General features: G+C 40.4%; 1 protein-coding gene across 1 annotated transcript in view; it reads left to right on the forward strand.

The window, feature by feature from the left end:
• POGLUT2 (protein O-glucosyltransferase 2) overlaps positions 1–25,048 on the forward strand; it is an 82,094-nt gene that overhangs the window by 22,496 nt on the left and 34,550 nt on the right. Inside the window, exons 5-6 of the mRNA XM_040336184.1 lie at positions 8,880–9,049; positions 13,270–13,507. Coding sequence (XP_040192118.1) covers positions 8,880–9,049; positions 13,270–13,507 — 408 coding nt within the window. The remainder of the gene's footprint in view (positions 1–8,879; positions 9,050–13,269; positions 13,508–25,048) is intronic.

Raw genomic sequence — 25,048 nt, forward strand, 5'->3', positions numbered from 1 at the left:
GTGTATGGTCTGAGCACTGACAGGCTGCCCCCAACCCCTTCATCCACTGCAGCAATGCTGGCAGCACTCATATGTCTATTTCCCAACGACAACCTCTGGATATGACGCTGAGCATGTGCACTCAACTTCTTTGGTCGACCATGGCGACCACTGTATGGTCTTGGCCACCGGGCTGCAGCTCAGTTTCAGGGTCTTAGCAATCTTCTTATAGCCTAGGCCATCTTTATGTAGAGCAACAATTCATTTTTTCAGATCCTCAGAGAGTTCTTTGCCATGAGGTGCCATGTTGAACTTCCAGTGACCAGTATGAGAGAGTGAGAGCGATAACACCAGATTTAACACACCTGCTCCTCATTGACACCTGAAACCTTGTAACACTAATGAGTCACATGACACAGGGCAGGGAAAATTGATAATTTTCCCAATTTGGACATTTTCACTTAGGGGTGTACTCACTTCCACTGCCAGCGGTTTAGACATTAATGGCTGAGTGTTGAGGTCTTTTGAGGGGACAACAAATTTACACTGTTATACAATCTGTACACTCTACTACTTTACATTGTAGCAAAGTGTAATTTCTTCAGTGTTGTCATATATAATAATTTATTTTATTTTTATCTGTTTGGAGGTTATAAGGACTTGATTTTAGAATTTACAATAGTTCGGACGCTTGATTTTTTTCACGATACATACAATATATAACATACTCTCTTATGGTTATATAGGTATAATCTATAAGATTTTCATTTATAACCCTAATACAGATGTACACACAATACTTTTGTCTTGCATACAGGTGAAACTCGAACATTTTTGAATATCGTGCAAAAGTTAATCTATTTCACTAATGAAATTTAAAATGTGAAACTAATATGAGATAGGTTAATTGCATGCAAAGCAAGATAGTTCAAGCTTATGAAAACCCCAAATCCACAATCTCAGAAATTTAGAATATTACATGCAATCAATAAAACAAGGATTGTACATAGAACAATATCAGACCTCTGAAAAGTATAAGCATGCATATGTACTCAGTACTTGGTTTGGGCCCCTTTTGCAGCAATTACTGCCTCAATGCAGCGTGGCATGGAAGCTATCAGCCTGTGGCACTGCTGAGGTGTTATGAAAGACCAAAATGCTTCAATAGCGGCCTTCAGCTCTTCTGCATTGTTCGGTCTCATGTCTCTCATCTTTCTCTTGGCAATGTCCCATAGATTCTCTATGGGGTTCAGGTCAGGCGAGTTTGCTGGCCAATCAAGCACAGTAATCCCACGGTCATTGAACCAGGTTTTGGTGCTTTTGGCAGTGTGGGCAGGTGGCAAGACCTGCTGGAAAATGAAGTCGGCATCCCCATGGAGCTCGTCTGTGGAAGGAAGCATGAAGCGCTCCAAAATCTCCTGGTAGATGGTTGCGTTGACCCTGGACTTAATGAAGCACAGTGAGCCAACACCAGCAGATGACATGGCTCCCCAAATCAACACAGACTGTGGAAACTTCACACTGGACTTCAAGCATCTTGCAGTGTGTGCCTCTCCATTCTTCCTCCATATTCTGGCTCCTTGGTTTCCAAATGAGATGCAAAATTTTCTCTCATCAGAAAAGAGGACTTTGGACCACTAAGCAACAGACCAGGTCTGTTTTTCTTTAGCCCAGGTAAGACGCTTCTGACGTTGTTTGTTCAGGAGTGGCTTGACAAGAGGAATATGACATTTGAAGCCCATTTGAAGCCCATGTCCAGGACCTGTCTTTGTGTGTGTTTTTCTTCCACACTTTTCACATTTTCAGCAGTCTTTCCCATGATTGTGATTCCTACTGAACCAGACTGAGAGACCATTTAAAGAGGAAGTAAACTCAGCCCCTTAAATGCTCCTTCTTAATAAATCCAGTCTAATAAAGCTTCTCATAACATTCTGCATTATTCTTTCCCCCCTAAGGATGTTTCTTACTTTGTTTCCCCAGATGATTTGTAATTCCTACTTCCTGGTTGCAGCCAGCGCCATCTTAGCTCCTGTCTTCTGAGTCTGAAGAACAATTTACCTCTGCCCTACCTGTGTTTCTGTTTGTCCCTGCTGTAACCACGCACATACTCAGTAATGTTGTAGCCAATCCTTTTTTTTCATTCCCGATTAGTATAGCAATAATATCCCACATATTGAAGCATAGAGAAGTGATCAAGCTTTGCAAAACATATTTATATTTATTATTTAATATGTTTTTGACACAATCTACATGATAAAGCTGATCTCCTTGCTCCTGTGTCCCATGCAAAGTGCTGATGTTTACACCCCCTGTGACGTAGGAAGTCACAGGGGGTGTTTCAGGATTTTGTGAATAGCACTGTAATCTCGTGGGATCTCGGAGCCGTGCTGCACAAAGGAGATGCATACAGTATGAATGAATGGACTGTCAGTTTATATACCCACAATTAGCATGCCATAAATCGGGCGAAATATGTGGATTTGGGGTTTTCATGAGCTGTAAGCCATAATCATCACAATTATGACAAATCACGGCTTGAACTATCTCATATATTAGTTTCACCTTTTTAAGTTGCATTAGTGAAATAAATGAACTTTTGCACGATATTCTAATTTTTCAAGTATCACCTGTACATAAAAAGGCTGGAACACTGCTTGAGCCTAGGTTCACACTGCTGCGAATTCAAAATCGCGGTAAAATGCGCGATTTTACCGCGATTTCGCGCCCGCGATTTCGGCCGCAATTTAATGTAAATCGCGGCCCGAAATCGCAAAAAGTAGTACAGGAACTACTTTTTGAAATCGCAGATGCGGCGTCGCACTGATTAGGACAGTGCCATTGCCGACAATTGCCGCCGATTTGAGATGCGATTTGACATGTCAAATCGCATCTTAAATCGTTCCAAATCGTACCCAGTGTGAACCAGGGCTTAAAGAGAAAGTAAACCCACTTTTTTTTTTTTTTAAAACGCCACCTGCAAGACAAAGGCATAATGAGCTAGTATGCATAGCGCAGCCGTCCTCATACACCGCTCGGGCGGCCGACATCTCTCCCGGGGGATTCTTCCGGGTATCGCGGCTCCGGTGCTGTGATTGACCGGAGCCGCAATGATGTCACTCCTGCATGAGCGCGGGAGTCGGCAGTCACAGCACGGCTCCTTTAGGAACCACACGATCGCTGTTGCTAAACTGTGTCTGTGCCGTTGTCTATGGCGCATGCGCCGTAGACATCGGCACCCGTAATTTCTGTAAATATCTCCTATATTATATAGATATTTTGAGCACCTACAGGTAAGCCTTAATCTAGGCTTAATTGTAGGTAAAAGTGGTTGTACGTCCCTTTACATTTCCCTTTACATTTGCCGACGGGTGCTCGCTGCGTGACTCGTGAGTGCACCCGGGGGTCCCGGGAACTCGATGTTCCCGGGTGGCCTGCGATTGTGGTCGGCAAAGGCAAAACAGGGGGATGCCTTTGTAAACAAGCCATTCCCCTGTTCTGCCTAGTGACATGTCAAGGATCTACTGTTCCCTGTGATCGGGAACAATGATCAGTGACATGTCACTGGTAGTTCCTCCTCCTAACAGTAATGCCGCGTACACACGATCATTTTTCGGCTTGTAAAAAACAACGTTTTTCAGCCTCTAGAAAAAACAATTTTTTTTCCAACTTCATCATTAAAACGGCCTTGCCCACACACGATTGTTAAAAAAAAATGCACTAGCAAAGCGCGGTGACGTACAACACGTACGATGGCACTATAAAGGGGAAGTTCCATTCGGATGGCGCCACCCTTTGGGCTGCTTTAGCTGATTTTGTGTTAGTAAAAGACGAATCACGCTTTTCTGTCTGTTACAGTGCGATGAATGTGCTTACTCCATTACGAATGGTAGTTTTACCAGAACAAGCGCTCCCGTCTCATAACTTGCTTCTGAGCATGCGCGGGTTTTTCACGTTGTTTAAGCCCACACAAGATCATTATTTACAACCTGAAAAACATCATTGTTTAAAACGTTGTTAAAAAATGCAGCATGTTCGATTTTTTTTTTTGTCGTTTTTCAGAACCCGAAAAATAATGTGAAGCCCACACACTATCATTTTAAATGACATTGTTTAAAAACGTAGTTTTTTACATGCCGAAAAATTATCATGTGTACTCGGCATTAAAATCACTACCTAGGACACACTTAACCCCTTCAGCGCTCCCCTTTCACTGCCAGTGAAATTTTTACAGTAATCAGTGCATTTTTATAGCACTGATCGCTGTATAAATGACAATGGTCCCAAAAATGTGTCAAAAGTGTCCGATGTGTCCGCCATAAAGTCGCAGTCACGATAAAAATCACAGATCGCTGCCATTACTAGTAAAAAATGTATTAATAATAAAAATTCCATAAAACTATCCCCTATTTTGTAGACGCTATAACTTTTTCGAAAACTAATCCATATAAGCTTATTGCGTTTTTTTTTTTTTTAAATATGTAGAAGAATACATATCAGCCTAAACTGAGAAAAAAATACCTTTTTTAAAAGAAAAAAAATTGGGGATATTTATTATAGCAAAAAGTACAAAATATTAAATTTTTTTCAAAATTGTCGCTTTAATTTTGTTTATACCGTACAAACTAAAAACCGCAGAGGTGATCAAATACCACCAAAAGAAAGCTCTATTTGTGGGGAAAAAAGGATGTCAATTTTGTTTGGGAGTCACGTGGCACGACCACGCAATTGTCAGTTAAAGCGACAGTGCCGAATCGCAAAAAGTGGCCCGGTCATTTGCCAGCCAAATGGTCTGGGGCTGAAGTGGTTAACCACTTGAGGACCACCTAATGCCCATATACGTCGGCAGAATGGCACGGCTGGGCACAATCACGTACCTGTACGTGATTGTTAAATGCCCAGCCATGGGTCGCGGGCGCGAACCTCTGTGACCGCGGGACCCGATCGGCGCCGGAGTCCCGCGATCGGTCACAGGAGCTGAAGAATGGGGAGAGGTGTGTGTGTAAACACACCTTCCCCGTTCTTCACAGTGGCGCTGTCATTGATCGTCTGTTCCCTGATATAGGGAAAGGCGATCAATGATGTCACATGTCCAGCCCCGCCCCCCTAGAAACACATATGAGGTCACACTTAACCCCTTCAGCGCCCCCTAGTGGTTAACTCCCAAACTGCAATTGTCATTTTCACAGTAAACAATGCATTTTTATAGCATTTTTTGCTGTGGAAACGACAATGGTCCCAAAAATGTGTCAAAATTGTCCGATGTGTCCGCCATAATGTCGCAGTCACGAAAAAAATCGCTGATCGCCGCCATTAGTAGTAAAAAAAAATATTCATAAAAATGCAATAAAACTATCCCCTATTTTGTAAACGCTATAAATTTTGCGCAAACCAATCGATAAACGCTTATTGCGATTTTTTTTTTTTACCAAAAATATGTAGAAGAATACATATCGGCCTAAACTGAGGAAAAAATGTATATATTTTTGGGGGATATTTATTATAGCAAAAAGTAAAAAATATTTTTTTTTTTCAAAATTGTCGCTCTATTTTTGTTTATAGCGCAAAAAATAAAAACCACAGAGGTGATCAAATACCACAAAAAGAAAGCTCTACTTGTAGGAAAAAAAGGACGCCAAATTTGTTTGGGAGCCATGTCGCACGACCGTGCAATTCTCAGTTAAAGCGACGCAGTGCCGAATCGCAAAAAGGGGCCTGGTCCTTTACCTGCATATCGGTCCGGGTCTTAAGTGGTTAAAGAGGTTTTTTGCAATCAGTATATTTGAATTTTGCTATTATCCTGGCCTCCCATAAAAGTGGTGCAGTAGACTCCAGTGCAATAGAAATAAAATGAACAGGGGTTTACATAAATTGCTTAGGGGACTTTGGGGTTTGACACATGTTTTCTACCTGAGATTTCAGTAAGAACTTTTGTAATGTATTGTTGTATTCACAGTTATTCCTCCCAGATAAAAATGATGTATTATTTGAAGGACTTCTGGTAACTGAAAAAAAAAACAAAAAACTTGTGACTTAATTATTCTTATTTCAGGGAAATTTATAGCCAGACATGGCATTTTGAGAAGAAAACCGTGGTCAGGTCAAAGGGCCATGTCTGCTGCTGTTATGTTTCCAGCGTTTTCTGGATCTTTTCCTATAAACCAAATATTTCATTACATTACCCTCAATTGTCAAGTGGCTGTTGAGCTCCAAGTTTGTTCTATATTTGTAAGTTATTCATACATAGTACAAAGAATACAAAATAATTTTACTGACAGGTCAGGAGAATGGTGTACACATTGTGGGGCCAATTTACAAAGATTTAAAATAAGAGATTTTATAAAAATAATTGTAAATAATAAAATCTGCAAAAAGCCCAATGTCACTTTGTGGATTTCTAATGCAGGATGCAATGTTCAAAATAATTAATATCAGATGAATTTTATCTTCTAGTGAGTGTTTTCAGCACTTATGGGGACCGATGTGAATGTACAATTTATCACACATTACATATTCTTAACATTATACTGAAAGAATTAGGTAGTTAAAAATTGCATCCTTTTTTTATTATTTATTTACATTTTTTGTGAAAAAAATAACTAGCATGTTGTTCAGCTTTTGTTATATCTAGGAATATTAACAAAATGGCGCTTTGCTTATCGTGTGTTTTTGAGGAGATTTTTTTTTAAATAAATCGGAACATATTTTGCAGGTATAATAAAAAGTTGTGAAAATTCAGTATTGTACCTAGACTACTCAACAAAAAACTCTCTAATGACCAAAAATTTAGAAAAGCAACTAGATTTCTAAATATTAGTTGGGCATTACCTAGAAAAATAAAACTGATAAAAGAAATAATATATGAGCAACTGTACCATTGGTAGCCTCCATATAAAAATGCTGCTGATCCCATATATTATTTCTAAGCCGCTGGCCCAGGACTTATTAAAGCCATAGGATCGGCCTTACCGACAAGAAACCAATGGCACTTATATCATGTTTTTCTTTAAACAGTTTTTTTTTTCAGTTATCTTATTTAATTCTGGATTTCAGTCTTATGCAAAAGATCCAGTAGATGTCAGTATATACCATTCCAAGCAAAATATGTATGTAGCTTAATTTCTGTTTCTTAGACTAGAAAATTAAGCAATACTGCCAGAGAGACTCTAGTTTGGCCACAGACGAGCTAGAAGTTTAGAAACCTTTTTGTTAGTATCTGACTCGCATTTCCGTGTACTTAACTGCGATTTCTGTGGCTATCCACTGCATGTGTAATTGCTCCTTTTTGGAAAATGCCAAGATGTACAAACTCCTAGATGCTATGCCTGTCTCTTGGACTGTGTGTTTGCTGGAAAAACAAAAATGTGCAAAAAAAAATCTGTTTGTGGCAAATTATTACATAAGCATTTGTAGCAGTTTGCAAATAATACATAAATGCACACTTTGTACTCGTAAAATGTACCCAGGTTCTACTGTAAACTCCTCTCTCTCTCTCTCTCTCTCTCTCTCTCTCTCTCTCTCTCTCTCTCTATAATATCACACACACACTATGTTACCAAAATTATGGGCCCCCCCTTTGCAGGTATAACAACCTCAACTCTTCTGGGAAGGCTGTCCACAAGGTTTAGGAGTATGTCTATGGAAATGTTTGACAATTCTTCCAGAAGCACATTTGTGAGGTCAAGCACTGATGTGGACCAGAAAGCCTAGCTCACAGTCTCTGCTCTAATTTCCAAATTTCCAATTCCCCCTTAACGCCATACACGCTGTCTTTCATCTGCCCTGTACAGTGAAAACCGGAATTCATCCGTAAAGTGAATACTTCTCCAAAGTGCCAGACGCCATTGAATGTGAGCATTTGCCCACTCAAGTTGGTTATGACGACGAACTGCAGTCAGGCCAAGACCTCGATGAGGACAATGAGCATGCAGATGAGCTTCCCTGAGATGGTTTCTGACAGTCTGTGCAGAAATTCGTTGGTTAAGCAAACTGATTGTTGCAGCAACTGTACGGGTGAAGATGCTGGATGTGGAGGTCCTGGGCTGGTGTGGTTACACATGGTTTGCGTTTGTGAGGCCGTTGGATGTGCTGGCAAATTCTCTGAAATGCCTTTGGAGACGGCTTATGGTAGGGAAGTGAACATTCAATACAAAAGAAAAAGCTCTGGTGTACATTCCTGCAGTCAGCATGCCAATTGCACTCTCCCTCAAGGGTTGCGACATCTGTGGCACTGTGCTATGTGATAAAACTGCACATTTTAGAGTGGCCTTTTATTGTGGTCAGCCTAAGACACACCTGTGCAATAATCATGCTGTCTAATCAGCATCTTGATATGCCACACCTGAGAGATGGATGGAATATCTCGGCAAAGGAGAAGTGCTCACTAACACAGATTAAGGCTAGGTTCACACTGCTGCGAATTCAAAATTCAGCTGCGGTTTTGCCGCGATTTCGGCCACGATTTAAGAGACATCTGTGCAGGGTTCAATGTAAATCGCGGCCCGAAATCGCAGAAAGTAGTACAGGAACTACTTTTTGAAATCGCTGCAGCCCTGCATCTGCGGCGTCGCACCGATTAGGACGGTGCCATTGCCGACAATTGCCGGCAAATGCCGCCGATTTGAGATGCAATTTGACATGTGAAATCGCATCTCAAATCGTACCAAATCGTACCCAGTGTCAACCTGGGCTTAGACAGATTTGTGAACAATATTTGAGAGAAAAAAGTATTTTGTGTACATAGAAAAAGTCGTAGCTCATGATAAATAGGGGCAAACACAAAAGTGTTGCGTTTATAATTTTTCTCAGTGTATATACATGTAAGATTTTATTTATTTTTTGTTATTAAAAAGAACAAACGTAATAAAGTAATACAATTCTACTAATTCTATATTATTCTACAGGTGAAAGTTCCAGATGTGGAATTCTTTGTAAATTTAGGGGATTGGCCACTGGAGAAAAGGAAGGTTCAGCCCATTCACCCCATCTTTTCTTGGTGTGGATCCACAGAAACAAAGGACATTGTAATGCCCACTTATGACCTGACCGATTCTATACTGGAGACTATGGGGCGGTAATCTGAAGTTTTTTTTTTTCCTATGTGTTGGATCTGTAAACTATCTTTATTGATGAATTGTTTTTATGACCTCTACCAATTTTAATTCAATTAGTGAGAGAATGAATACCCAGAATAAACCAAAATTGGACATTCTGTAAATTTTATCTCAATTCTATTTTTAAAGTTTAACTTTGTGGGGTGTATGTAGGAATTTTTCACACCAAATTTAACCACTTAACCCCCAGACCATATTGCTGCCCAAAGACCAGAGCACTTTTTGCGATTCGGCACTGCGTCGCTTTAACTGACAATTGCGCGGTCGTGCGACATGGCTCCCAAATAAAATTGGCGTCCTTTTTCCCCCACAAATAAAGCTTACTTTTGGGGGTATTTGATCACCTCTGCGGTTTTTAGTTTTTGCGCTATAAACAAAAATAGAGCAACAATTTTGAAAAAAATGAATATTTTTAACTTTTTGCTAAAATAAATAAATATCCCCCAAAAATATATAAAAAAAAACATATTTTTTCCTCAGTTTAGGTCGATACGTATTCTTCTACATATTTTTCATTAAAAAAAATCGCCTAGTGGCCTGCGCGAGAACCGACGTTATATTACGTGCTCTCCCGCAGGGGAGCCGACTTGCCGACGTAAAACGGCGGTGGGCGGTCGGCAAGCAGTTAAAGAAGTTTAAACTCATAAAAAAAAAAACTGTAAGACAAAGGCATAATGAGCTCATTATGAAATACTTACCTTGAAATGAAGCCTTCGGGCGGCGCCGGCACACTGCTGAGGCAGCTGACATTTTCCCCAGAGTTTCTTCTGGGTTCGCGGGCTCTGGCGCTGTGAGTGGCTGGAGCAACAAGGACGTCACTCCCACGCATGGTACAGGGCTCGGACATTCCTCCAGAGCGCATGCACCAGTGATGTCACTGGCTGCATGTAATATAAACATCTCCTAAACGGTACACGTTTTAGGCAATATTTACACTACCTATAGGTAAGCCTTATTCTAGGCTTACCTATAGGTAAATGTCTGCAAAGAAAGTTTACTTCCTCTTTAAAGCACGGGCAAAATTTGCTATTATTATTGCTATTACTTTTATTATTAAAATGTACTATTATTAACATTAGGCCTTTACCTAGAGGCAGCAGAATCAGCAGAATCAGAATGATGACAAAAAGAACACATTTTTTTTTTACCATCGTCAGTAGAAATACAATCATATTCTGTAATCTCATTTACACATTGTCCCAATGTTCTAAGCTCAGCCAGAAACAATAATAACAAATGTTTTGCGTAAATTAAGTTATCCTGGCAGAGAGGTGTTACTTCGAGCTATAAAGGCTGGGTGCCTAGGCTCTAGTGAAGACAATCTGGCCCTAAGTAGATTGTGTTTAACAGCTGGATACAAATGCACAAATTATAACTGGATATTAACATTTAGGTAAAAACACCAGAGATTGTTGATCCAGGAAATATCTGACTGCCATAGTCATATATTATTTTTGATTGTTTGAGTTAGATAATTATGAAATTTGTCTCATGAACATTTTGTAATTCCCTGTTCTAGACAGCAGGTGGAGATCTAGGCTTCTTTTCATGTGTTCTTCTAACTAATCTCAAAACCAAATTCCAGGCAGATTTAAAAAAATGCACTTTAGTATTAAAAAAAAATTACATAAATGTAATTTTAAATGCAACTTGTGTATTTGTTTTATAGTTGGTATCAGCGTGTGGCAATTTTCTTTACAGTAGAACAGACATGGAAAGGAGGGGGGCAACACAAGGTGTCAGTCATGTGTTGTTCATGCAAAGAGAGTGAAAAGAAATATGGTGACTGGGAAAAAGAGCAACTGGATGATCTCATTAATCTGCTGTTGCTTCTTCACTGTCCAATTATGGGTTTTGGGCGGGGGGGGGGGGGGTGACTTAGCTACATGACATCGTAGCAGCAGACCACAGTTCTCGCTAAAGACTTGTATGTTGAAACAGATTTCATGCAACTGGAAGTCCCAGCAGGCAACTGCAGCAAAGCGGTAACATGTATTCCTGTACCTAGTACATGTGGGTCAATGATGTAGCCCTTAACCACCATTACAGCCTCACTGCTGTCTTTCTCTATGGGGGCATTCTCTAGTATGACTTGAAAATAGTGAACTATGGTTGCTGTGGGTTACTGCACTTAACATAAATGTACTCTACATGGCCTGGAAGGGAGTATTTGTCTTTTAGACACATGCCCCTTCTATGATACTGCAGTGAGAGGCGTGCCTCCACTGCAGCATTTTTATTGGACAGCTGGGTCCAATGGTACTTTACTATTGGTCCAAGACACCAAGCTGTTCATTGAGCTCAGTGCCTCTGACAAGAAGTGAGAGGCACTGTGAGCTCATCCTCTCAGTCTGCTGCAAACAGAGTGTGCCAGCTTGTATTTAACCTGGCCACTCTGTATGTAGCTTCTGATAGGCTGCACAAGGAGCCCTGTATCTCTAAAACCATAGGTCCTAGGAGCCCCAAAAACTTTTTTCTGTGACTCCAGGTTGCGGAGCTATGACCCTAAAAGCTCTTTGTTTTAATGTTCATGGCAGTTAATGCCCTGCCGCACCTCCCTCTCCTGACTGCATGTCCCTGGTGGTAGGGTGATGACCCAAAAGAACAATTGGAAGACAGGGACAGAGTATCATTAATCTGTAACAGAAAGTGCTTGAGCAAGGACCTTCATTGTAAGATTAGCAGGTAATAATATAATGAAAGCTGCACATAAAAAAATATTGAAAGTCCATGAACATGTAGCTTGATATTTTACTGATTAAGTTTATGTACACTTACTTTGTCTGCTTTGAGGCTTAGTTCACCCTTTTAAAACTTTAGATTTTAAGTTATTTACTTCTGTGTGTAAATATCAGCTTTTGCTGTTGATCTCAGTAGGCAAATGGCTTTCTTTTTTTGTCAATAAAAGGCAAAGTGATCAAAGGAAACACGTAAAAGTGAAAAGTTGTTGTCATTTTCATGCATACTGGTTTCTTGTAAATATTGTTTATCCTGACAGGAGAAAATCAGCGTTTTAAAAATGTTGGCCTCATGCACACTGCTGCTGTTAAACTCACATTTTTGTGAGTTTGGCCATTTTTATTCTGCCCTTAAACTACCCTCTATGTTATCCTATGTATCCATGCACACATGGACGTTTCTAGCATTTTATCAGCAGGGGAGTTTATATGCTGTTTTCTAAACACCCTAAAATCGTGTTCAGGAGAGGGAATTCTGACCACAAAATACACTGAAATGATGAACGCTCATAAACGCGCATAAGCAGTAGGCACACTTAGGCCTTCAGCATTTATTTATTTCAATGGCCAGATTAAATTAACATTCTGGCCAATGAAATAAACAAACTCCAAACTCTCTTAAACTCACCTAAAGGCCCCATGCACACAGCTACTGTTAAACTCCAATTTTTGTGAGTTTAGTCGTTTTTTTTCTGCCCGAGAACTCCCCTACACATGTACACATGGACATTTTTAACAGTTTAGTAGCAGGGGAGTTTGGAGGATGTTTTCTTAATGCCCTAAAATCATGTATTCTGATAGCTAGGAGACTAAGGCCCCATACAGACGAGCGGACTGTCCGCTGAAATCGGTCCACTGGACCGTTTTCAGCGGACATGTCCGCCCGGAGATTTCTGTCTGATGGTTGTACACACCATCAGACAGAAATCCGCGCGGACAGACAGCGCGGTGACGTGGTCGCGCCGTCGCCGCGACGCTGACGCGGCGACATGCGCGACCCTGGAAGGTCAATGCTTCCACGCATGCGTCGAATCACTTCGACGCATGCGAGGGACGGCGGCCGATCGGACATGTCCGGTGCGTCTGTACAGACGACCGAACATGTCCGACGGACATGGTTCCAGCGGACATGTTTCTTAGCATGCTAGTGGTGGGCTCATTCACCTAAGTTATTGGTGCATCTGAAATTTCATCACAGGGAATATACTATCATTCAAGGACATATTCCTATTGCGCTTTGGACTGTTTTAAAAATAATATGCTGATACTGTCGTATGTATTTTTTTGTTTTTGTTTTATAGTATTGCCTTGTGGGGCTTTGTGAAATTACCCTTGGTGTTCAGCTTGCAAATTTTAATTGTTTGTCACTTCTGGGCTGCACTGACTCAATTCTTTGTTGTGTTGTTGGACATTTCATTCATGAATGGTTTTATTTTGCACAGGGTGAGCCTAGACATGACTTCTGTCCAGGGAAACACTGGCCCAAAATGGGAGGAGAAAAACAATACAGCTTTTTGGAGAGGTCGAGACAGTTGTAAAGAGAGGCTGGAGCTGGTGAAGATGAGCAGAAAACATCCGGACCTAATAGATGCTGCTTTCACACACTTTTTTTTCTTCAAACATGACGAGAGCCTCTATGGCCCTATTGTACAACCTATATCTTTTTTTGACTTCTTTAAGGTAGGTGACTATTGCTGCTTATATCTAACTGTAAAGCTTGGAATTATTTTTGAAAAGTGTTTTTATTACAAAATACACCGTTTTAAGGCTTATAGCTGGGTTCACAGTATTGCAGCGTTGCAGGACACGTATGCACAGGCAAGGCAGCCCATTAATTTGAGTAGATGCATTTTAGGCAGGAACAGCCAAAATTAAACCTAACCCTGCAGCATCTTGAAACCACAGTCGCATGATTTCCCTCCGGTTCCCACACCTGCAAATGCACTGTCCCTGTGCGTTTTTAAAGAGCAGCACATTTTGGCTGCAGGTGCTCGTGGGTGCGGGAGCCGGTGAAATTCCTGCACCCGCAACAACCTGGAATAGTGTGAACCTAGCCTCAGGTAGGTTGTTAAACATAGAACTGGAACTGGAATATTGTCAATGTTGACACTTGCAATACACAACATAAGAACTAGGAATCTCTTTTCTTTCCATCATTTTTTTTTTCCCCATAAAGATATTTATTTATTTAAATTGAAAAAGAAGAGCAATAAGATCATCTCCGTGAATAGTACAAAACAGAGAGAACATAATCACATAAATCAACCATATACAGGGCAAGGCAAACCCACATCAGCAGCTGCCGACATAACTCTTTTCCATAGCTACAAACTCAGTAATCACACAAAATAATGGTCATAGGGAACAAATGCTCTATATTTGTTGTTTATCTTTTGTTAAAATGAGCATGTATATATAATTATAAATATATATATATATATATATATATATATATATATATATATATATATATATATTAATACCCATTCTCAGCGCTGTAAACCTCAGTTCTTTTTATTTAAACACATACTTCACATAATATAAATGTTGCTTCATTGTTTTGTGTAATTTTCCTTTGGTGTGACTGTTTTCCCAATAACCAGTCAGCTGATTTTTTATTGAAAAGCACAGCTTATTATGTATAGTATATGTACCAAATAACCTTACCTGTGCAGTCAGAGTGTTACACGGACATACTTTCAGCCTTATTTATCAACTATGTAAAAAGTGATTCGTGATTACAGTCTAAAACTGAAAGCTCTTACAAGGCTAAAGTGCAGTTATTATGCATTTATTATGTTATTATATATTTTATTAGTTATTATTAATTTATTATGTGAAAACATCCTCCCATTTATTCCAATACATAAGTTGTACTCTACTGGACTGGTGGAGGCCAGAATGGGTCCTGCTTTCCCATAGCAAAAAATTGGACTGCAGCATGCAAGTAGAGGAGGAGTGGGTGGGGATGATTGTGTGGGAAAACCTGTGATACTGGGCAGGGTCTCACACGAAAATCCAGAATGAAGCATTTTTGAAGGTGGAGCATAGTAAGTAAAGTACAACTGTACCAACGATATAGTTGTCCATTAAATCAAATAAAAGTCAGAACCCCTTGTCCTTGGTCAGTGAGGTAAACATTATAGCAAGGCAACCATCATTTTTATAAGAAGGGATCTACAGTGGCAGGCTACATAGTCCCTTAGAACATGTTTTTCTAAGGCTGGGTTCACACTATTGCGAATTGGATGACAGGAGAGTGTGATCGGCTCTCAATAGAGCCGGTTCACACATCTCCGGGGCAGCCTCAGAGCGCACAGCAGAAGAGTCCTGTGTGTCTGGCTTAGTTTCAGGTTTAAATTCAGCCTAAAATTCAGACCTGAAACAGTGAACAGGGATGCACCGATCCCCTGCTTTGCCCTGAGGCCACACACAGTGTGAACCCAGCCTTAAACTTTGATTTGAGTTAATTCACCTCCAGGACTATATCTTTCAATGAGAAATCTCGAAATATTATTTGTGTTAAATGTGGTGTTTAAATTTGCTAATTGCTAAATAAAGGATATACCAGGCCTGATAAAATGGCCTTCCTGACAATAGAAAAGGAGAAGATTATGGAGTTTCACAGATGTCAGTGATAGCTACTCATTCTGCCCATATTTTTTTCCACATTTAGCAAGGCAGCCTTTGGCGTCATTAATCAGTCTGTAGAGTGGTAGGACTTGATCCTCTTCCAATCGGAAAGTTATATAACATTTGTATTTGTCCAATGACTACATTTTTTTGGCATAAAGTAAACAGATAAATTGCTTTTTTGACAGAGCTCATACTAATTTTTCCCAGAAAACCCAACAAACATTGTTTGGAGTTGCAGACGTTAGGGATGCAGAGGTGCAGAGGTTATAAAACATGATCTCCATTACAAACAGGTCTAATTTCACGACAGCTTCATATCATATGCAACAAATCACACTCCATTCCTTGACATTTGTGACAAATAGGCATGGATCATTTACCCATTTTGAATAGTCTCATTGGTGAGAAGTACATTATATGAAAGTACCTAAGTTGTAAATGTCTATCTCCCTAAGACAGTAAAAAAAAATAGGATTTTTTAAAACTTCCTCCAGCTGTGTTCATCAAGGTCAGCAATGTCTCCGTACTGCTGTTCCACAACTTTTGGAAGTCTAGAATCTTGCGTCTGCATAAGTATAGAGTAGTAATAGTTGACAAGTTTTGTATGATTAGGCAAAAATAGATTACGGTACCTTCTAATGGAAAATTTGAAGGGTGGTAGTGAGGAGTCAAATTGGCCTACAGCAGCATACCTATCGCACATATACTTGAAAATATTTTTTTTCCTGGGTGGGAGGGCATAGTCCAAATGTTTGATATTTATCTCTGTCATATACCCCCCAATTTGAAAAAAGTTGGGGAAATGTGTAAAATCTACATAAAAACAATATGGAATGATTTGCAAATTTCATAAACCCACATTTAATTCACAATGGAAAATAGAAACATCAAAAAGTTTAAAAGTCCAAATTAAAAGGAGTACACCGCTCAGGCCATTGAGGTGCAATATCTCACTAGGTGCTCGTCCCCGCTCACCACCATTGCTAGAATGTGAAGAAAAGTAAGAAAATGTCTGCACGCTGGAAAGAGATGTTTGCTTGAAAGAAGTCTCTATTGTTGCATGCCAGACAGGCAAAACAGGACCAGTGTGCAGCTAGTTTCTTCCTTTTCTACACATCTAAATGTTTAAACTGAGAAAATGTAAAATTTTTAGAAAAAAATAACATAATTTTGTAAACTGATGTTTACTATGGTGTAGAATCCCCTCTTCCAGGCCCTGACTGGGACAAATAATAGGCCTGGGCATTTTAGAATGAGCAACCCATTAAAAAACAAAAACTAATTACAAATAATGACAACTATCGGTTTTTACAATGACTTTTAGTTATATTTAGCCTGCTGCAGTCACTGTAATTCATCAATAATTTGGAATTATGTAAATAAATCCATATACGGGAATGATGGGCAGACAGTTCCTGAAGAGCAAGAAGCTCAATGAACTACAAGAGCGCCCACCAGCACCCTTTAGAGTTCATTGAGGATTTAAAGCCTACTGCTGTGACTGAATGACACGGCGGTGTGGGCTGAGCCCTGCATAGCTACACTTTTTTTAAATTGTGACAGCGGGTGCAAGAAGAACCCCTACCCGCTGTCACAGGGGAGGAACAGGAAGGAAGGGAGAGGGGGGGGTTGGAAGATTGTTGGAGCATGTTACACCTTAAATATGTGTATAAGGTCAGGTGTAACATGCTCCCAAAGGTGAACTTATACTTTAAATGCAGCAGGAAATCCAGGCATTTCCTATCAGATTCTATTGGTCTTAATAGTTGCATTTCAAGTTTACTTTGTAAATTCTGTCAAAGTTTGCCAGTTAAACAAAAAGGTTAGTGGTAAGTTGGCATTGTGAAAAAAGGGGAAAACACTGCACTAAACCAAACATATATGTGAAACAAAGCAGCTAGCACACAAACAAACAAAGTGGAGAAAATAGTAGAACAATAGTGCAGCGCTAAATAATGTGCACAATGGTTAGAAAGGCAGAAAAGTGAATATAAACAAAATATATACAAAGTCTGTGTAAGGACCCTATATCACAATAAATGTGACACTGGGTTGGTGAATGGATCACACAGTTCAGTGTACAATTAAAATTCCATAGGAAAGGTGATGAATGAAAACATTGACATGATTGTTGAGTATATAGTTGTCTGAAGGGATCATCAAGGCATCACATAGAAGAGGTAAATATGGTAGGGTACTCTTACCAGAGGGTGTGGACTTAGCTGTTTTTTTAGGACAGTAAGTCTCGTGATCGTGGTAGTCTCAGCGGACCTGAATCTCTACGTAGAAGAACTCCTAAGACGGCGATGGCTGGACACGTCAGATGAGATAAGTATCACCGATCACAGGAACTGGGCGGACGTAACTTCAATAGCAGGACATAAATGAAAAGCCCCAGTGGGCTCGTAGGGCAAAAATGAAAAAAATGGAAAAGAAAAAAGATGCTCCGGATGGTGCAGGTCAAAACAAACCGTAACAGGTTTTATTTTAAATAGTATACAAAAAGTATATAAAAGTAGGATCACGTGAACAGTACAAATAAAAGCAGTATGGGGTGCTATAACGCAAACCCAAAATGGTAAGTTGGCATTATTACTATTTGACAATCAAAGCGTGCTTGAACTTTCTGTGTGCATGGCCAGCATCGGACACGGTCACTAAACCCAAAAAAAGGAGCTCTAGAAAGAAAGTTAAGCCATCTCGGTTATTAAGCTCAAACTAACTTCTTCCTATACAGTTAGGGAAGGGCAGATTCACAAAAAGGTTTTTATTAAACACAAAAATGCCACTTGGTGTCAAAAGTGCCAATAGCTGATGTGTCAATTCAGTTGCTTATCTGAAGAGAAAATACCCACATCAGCACATTTTATACGAGAAGCCATTATGTATAAAGGGCATGTTGCTCTGACACTTGGGGTGATCCTCACCATGCTTCCCTAGCACCACCTCAACAAATGGCCCGTTGGCCTAGTTCTCACAGATTGTTGGTCTCCTCCTGGTCCAGGGTAGCCCTCTCTCTGGCTGATATCTCCCCGACTGTGTTTCTGCACATGCCTGCGTCCACTGCCTCCACCTCTGTGCGAGTGCCCTTGGCCGGCCTCGGTGCTGTCCCCGAACATACACATGCCAATGAGGGATACAAACAGTCCGCCGGCCCCTACTCCCATCACCTTCAGCGGCTGCTCGATGGTCTGTGGCTTGGCGAAGCACTGAATGGCCTCCACTAAGCCCAGACTCACCCTCACCCTCTAGAGCTCTCTTGTAAGGACATGTGGCCCAATGGCCCCGGGCCATCGGGTAAAAGCCCAGTGTGCCCTATGGCCAGTCTGGGCATGCCCTCTTCTTTTAATCACTTCAAAACCGGGCAAATTTTGATGCTCCCGGGTTCTGATGTCACAGAAGTGGAAAAAGTACTTCCATTCTTTCCACTTTGTATGGTGAATACGATCTGACCAGTTGCATCGGTACCGGGCTCCCTGATCGGATTGAAGAGCCCAGTAACAGTGGCAGGAGGAGGGTCTGCTGCCTATAAAAGTGATTGAATGGCTGCATAACCACTCCGATCACCTTTACAAGCTAAAAAAATTGTGCCAGGATCATGGCTGTAGCTGCAAAGAGTTTACAGAAAGATTGCTCACCCATGATATCGCTTAACAATTTTTTTAAAAATAACCCAGTATTCCTCTCCTCTGCACACCCTGAAAATTCCAGTAGACAAATCTTATCTTCACTATTACCAGTCTCTAAAATCACTTCATGTATCAACATAGGCTGTAATGTCTTGTTTGGAAGTAATGAGGTCTGCAGTCAAGAGCTGAACAGAGTCCTCCAGAGTGCTAATTCTTTGTTCTGCCTCCTGAACTCTCCTCCTGACTTTGTGTAAATTGCATTTCCACCCATACTTTTTCAATCTGCTGTGTCAGCGATGACTGACAATGTTTTATGGCCCCAATAATTTGTTAAAAGGAGGGCTCAACAGCCGTGTCTGTGGGTGCATGTCAGATACAATTACCTTCAGTCTCCCCTAAATCCAGAATCTGTTGTGTCCCAGGTGAGGATGGGGTTGAAAACTGCTATTAAGCTTTTTTCCCTGATAAATTTAGCCAGTCTCTCAGCCAAATCTTCACCATAATGATGGTAGGGGAGGATAGCACAATGCAGGGAGGCACAGCAGCAGTCGATTCCCTGGATCACTGGATGGATGTGGCGAGCAGCTATGGAGCTTTCTCAGAACTCTGCTTCCAACTTGATGGTCGGTCACAAACCCCAATTGGCATTTGATGCATATATTTATATACAGTAGGGATGTCCCGATACCGATACTAGTATCGGTATTGGTACCGATACCTGGGCAGTCAGGGTGATCGGTGCGGTAGAGGAGTTGCAAGCACTGATCTGCCCCCTTTTTAGCTGTTTTGGTTAAAGTTATACAGCAGTGATCGGTGCTTGTAACTCCCCCCAAAGTCGCACCGATCACCGCTGACTGTCCCCCACCATGCTGTCTTCGCCCCTCCGTCCTCCGTGCTGTTTTCCCCCCTCCATCCTTCATGCTGCCTTCCCCCCTCCGTGCTGTCTTTCCCCCTTTGTGCTGTCTTTCCCCCTCCGTGCTCCGTGCTGTCTTTCCCCCTCCGTGCTCCGTGCTGTCTTCCCCCCTCCATGCTCTGTGCTGTCTTCTCCCCTCTGTGCTGTCTTCTCCCCTCCGTGCTGTCTTCCCCTCTCCGTGCTGCTCTCCCCCTCAATTCAGGATGGAGAGCGAAGTTAGGACCCGCTAAACCTGGCTCCTACCTTTTCTGAATGAACAGTCAGTGATCACTGACTCTGTCCATTCACATAACTGAGCATCGTAACCTGTGTTTACGATGCTTCAGTTTATGAATGGAGAGGAGCTTCTCTCCATTCATTTTAGATGAGGCTGCAGCGAAAGGGACTGGGGAATCTGTATCCCTAATCCCTTTCTCTATCTTAAAGGGCAGATTAAAAATAATAAAAATGTAAATAAAAAAAACACACTGACAATCCACTCCCCCCCCCCCCTAAAAAAAAAAAAAAAAAAAAGAAGGAAATCACTGTAAAAATAAATAAATTGTAAACAAATAAATACAAATACTGCCACTGTCCCATGACATTAAAAAAAAGTATCGGAAATTGGTATTCGCGAGTAATTGAAAAAAGTATTGGTACTCTCAAAAAAGTGGTATCGGGACAACCCTAATATACAGTATGTGTCTGCTTCCAATAACCTTAGATGTTAGTGCTCATTCTCAAGCCTGCTAGAAGAAGAATGCTATTGCACTTTTACCTTTCCCTGTTTTCATAAATACAGTCTATTAATCTTTTTTCATTGGCAAACTATGAATGCTTATGAGAAGTATTGATGTCCAGCCTTAAAGATTGGTTTTCATTCTCAAAAGATGATTGCATAAGCACACAGAGAGTTAACAGGTAGGGAAAACAAATTTGTGGCATTATAGCCATATGTTCATTAAGGTTCCGGTTTAAAAGTTCCTTTTTAGTTGGGGTGATTTGCAAAAGGTGTAGAGGCTGTTCAATTTGCAAAGGGAATTTTAGTATATACAGTGGGGAAAATAATTATTTGATCCCCTGCATATTTTATAAGTTTGCACACTTACAAAGAAATGAAGGGTCTTTAATTTTTATCATCTGTGTATTTTAATTGATAGAGACAGAATATCAATCATAAATCCAGAAAAAAAACATGATACAAATGTTAAAAGATTGAGTTGCAGTTCAGTGAGTAAAATAAGTATTTGATCCCCTACTAAGCAACAATAATTCTGGCTCCCACAGGCTGGCTACAGTATGTGCTCATGTGGTACACAAATTAGTCCTGTAAATTTAAAGAAGGTGCACCTAATGACAACTCGTTATGTGTATAATAGACACCTGTCCACAGAATCTTTCTTCTATTCAAACCCACCATCATGGGCAATACCAAAGAGCTGTCAAATGACATCAGGGACTAGATTGTAGACCTGCACAAGGCTGGAATGGGCTACAAGGCCATCAGAAAAAAGCTTGGTGAGAAGGAGACAGCGATTATTTGCAAATGGAAGAAATACTAAATAACCATCAATCACCCTTGGTCTGAAGCTCCATGCAATATATTGCCTCATGGGGTAAGGATGTTCATAAGAAAAGTGAGTGATCAGCCCAGAACTACACAGAAAGAGCTTGTGAATGATCTCAAGGTAGTTGGGACCACAGTCACCAAACAAACCATTGGTAACACAATACCCTGGCATAGATTGAAATCCTGCAGAGCCCTCAAGGTCCCCCTCCTCAAGAAGGCACATGTGCAAGCCCATCTGAAGTCTGTCAATGAACATCTAAATGATTCAGAGAAGTATTGGGAGAAAGTACTATGGTCACATGAGATTAAGATTAAGCTCTTTGGCATTACCTGGACTTGCTGTGTTTGGAGGAAGAAAAATGCTGACTATGACGCTAAGAGCACCATCCCTACAGTCAAACACGGAGGTGAAAACATTATGCGATTTCCCTGCTAAAGGTACAGGCCAACTTTGCCACATTGAGGGACCAATGGACATGTATTGTAAAATCTTGGATGAGAATCTTCTTCCCTCATTTAGAACACTGAAGATGGGTCGTGGATGGGTCTTTCAGCATGACAATGACCCAAAACATAATCGCCAAGGCAACAAAGGAATGGCTCAAGAAGAAGCACATTAATGTCATGGAGTGGCCCTTAGTCCTATTGAAAATTTATGAAGGGAGCTGAAACTTCGAGTTTCCAAGCGACAGCCAATAAACCTTAAGGATTTAGAGAAGATCTGTAAAGATGAGTGGACCAAAATCCCTCCTAAGGTGTATGCAAACCTGGTCACTAACTACAAGAAACGTCTTACCTGTGTGCTTGCCAACAAGGGCTTCTCCACCAAGTAAGTCGTGTTGTGCTTGAGAATCAAATACTTATTTTACTCACTGAACTGAAACTCAATTTATAACATTTGTATCAAGCGTTTTTTTGTGGTTTGTTGGTTTATTTTCTGTCTCTATCATTTAAAATACACCTCTGATAAAACGGGCAAACTTACAAACTCTGCAGAGGATCCAATAATTATTTCCCCCATTGTATGGTGAATCTGTAAACACCCAACCATGTTCTGTCTTGAGCTCAGTGTTTATAGAGCGTTTTTGCACCCTTTCTTTGACAAGTCTCAAATAATATCTAGACACTTATCTCAAGGTATAGCTGAGTTTTTTATTATCTGAGGTGAGTCTAGTATCTTTACATGACTAATAATAAAACATTGCTGCGTAATCTGATAGTGCAAAATTTGCATATTGTAAAAAGATTGTTATCTTAATAACAGATGCAGTATAATAATCATCAGACTTGCAACTCATGATAAGCAAAAGGACACGTGAACTGTGTAGGGTGTGACTTTGTGTTTCACTTGCACAATGGAGACTTTGGTCAGCAGTGAACGAACAGTTTTAGAAAAAGAATGCATTAAAATACATAAGGAGTGATGAGAACCAGGTTTAACATGAATACTTTACAAATATTCACTCAATATTTTTTTTTATTGTTGTAAACCATACAATTATCTGGTTTGATATTTAAATTAATAGCAAACCATTAGAACCATTGTCTATTTTTATTGTATTGTGCACCTATCTCTGCTGTTAAATAAGAATAAATGCAGATATTCCGTTATCATTTTTTGCAGGGAAATCTGAAATAATAACTTACAGTGTGTGTGTGTGTGTATATATGTATGTATGTATGTGTGTGTATATATAGTGACAGGAAGTCAGGTAAATCTGTGGGTGTTGTCACAGACGGGAGATACATTTCTGCCTTGTTTAGACAATACACCAATTATTATCGGGTGTCGGCAGCCAGAAAGGTTTAAGGGCGTTGGAAAACTTGAGCTGTTCAAAAGGAGGCAATTAAGGCCTCTATAAGTAATCCAGAGGATTACTACTGATTGCTGCATCCTGAGGCTTTTTGAGTGAAGGAGAGCAGTGATCAGAAATACTTCTGAAGAGGTGAGGTGCTGTTGATTTTTCTGTGTGATAAAAATCAAAAAGACTATTTGTTTTTCGGCTGTATGACCAGCAGTGTCTGCTCAGCAATAGGCTGTGCCAGACTCCATAGATAGGTTCCTGTGTGGTGAAGGTAGACGCCCCAAGTGGCCAGGGTTTATTTTATGTTTGATTTTGTTTATGCTGTTTGGATGCTTGCACTTGTTTCCAGCAAGATGGAAGAATAAACCAAATTCTTTGTTTTCAACCGTCTTCTGCTGTTTCTCTGTATCGTGTAGTGAACCCATCCAGGGGGTCACACACCCCCGCTACCGAGCTAACTCCTTTCTCTATATATATATATATATATATATATATATATATATATAGAGAGAGAGAGAGAGAGAGAGAGAGAGAGAGAGAGAGAGAGAGAGAGAGAGAGAGAGAGAGAGAGAGAGAGAGAGAGAGAGAGAGAGAGAGAGAGAGAGAGAGAGAGAGAGAGAGAGAGAGACTGACTTTATTGTGTAGTGTATCTTAAGCCATAATGTATTAATAAAACATTCTCTTCCTTCCTCTTTCTCAGTCAGACATACAGTGAAAGGAAATTCATGAACACAATGGGAACACTTATTGCAGTGACAACTGTCTAAAGCTCAGTACACACAGAAAGTTGTTTTTGTATAACACAGGAGGCTGAACGGAAAAAAAACCCGGAGGAGCTTGTTGTACTAACTTTGCAATGCTGGTGCAGTGATCTCCTTGTTGAGTTATTGTGTTCTGACAGGGGGACTGCCCCCACCAGAACACACTAGTCAGAGCTTGCAGCCACTGGCTCGCTGCTGTTTTTCCAGCATGCCTGTTTTTCCAGCATGCCTGTTTTTCCAGCATGCCTGTTCAACAGAAGCCAGACAGGCTACTGTACACACGGGCTGAATTCTAGCTAATTTCTGTTGAACCCACCTATATTGGGCGATATGCGGCTTTTGTGTACCAGGCTTAAGAAGGAAATTTTCTTCACTTACTGTTGTGTCTCCAGGACAGCAAGTGAAGGGAAACCCCCACTAATAGGACAAATACATAAAATAATAAAAAAAACAATGTTCTTGCTCTATTCAAAGCTAAATAAAAAAACATGTTTTAGATTTACTTTAAGGTACTCATCAAAAGAAAAAGGTCTGCCACAAAATTAAAGCGCAGCTCCATAATATAATTAAACGTAGGATATTATTTAAATTATGGAGCTGTTGAAATCAATAAATAGAATTAGTTAACACATTTTCTTGCAGTTGCAGCTAATATGAAGTCCAGTGTCTAGTGGAAACTCATGTTGAGAAAAATATATAGGATTTCATTGCTGATTATTCCTTTTGAAAATATGTGTTCCCTGCTGTCAGTTGTTTTAATACTTTCTTTAAATGGTTTGAATCAACTATGGTGATCAGAAGTTCTGCCTTCACTCTTACTAGCCTTTGCAAGAAATAATTCACATGAGCATTCCTAGCCATACACCTGTGCAAAGGGCTGTCTTTGCCTGCACGGGATGTACAGTTTTTTGATGCACCTGCGTGCAGG

This window comes from Rana temporaria, chromosome 2 (genome assembly GCF_905171775.1).
Source record: "Rana temporaria chromosome 2, aRanTem1.1, whole genome shotgun sequence".
Classification (NCBI taxonomy): Eukaryota; Metazoa; Chordata; class Amphibia; order Anura; family Ranidae; genus Rana; species Rana temporaria.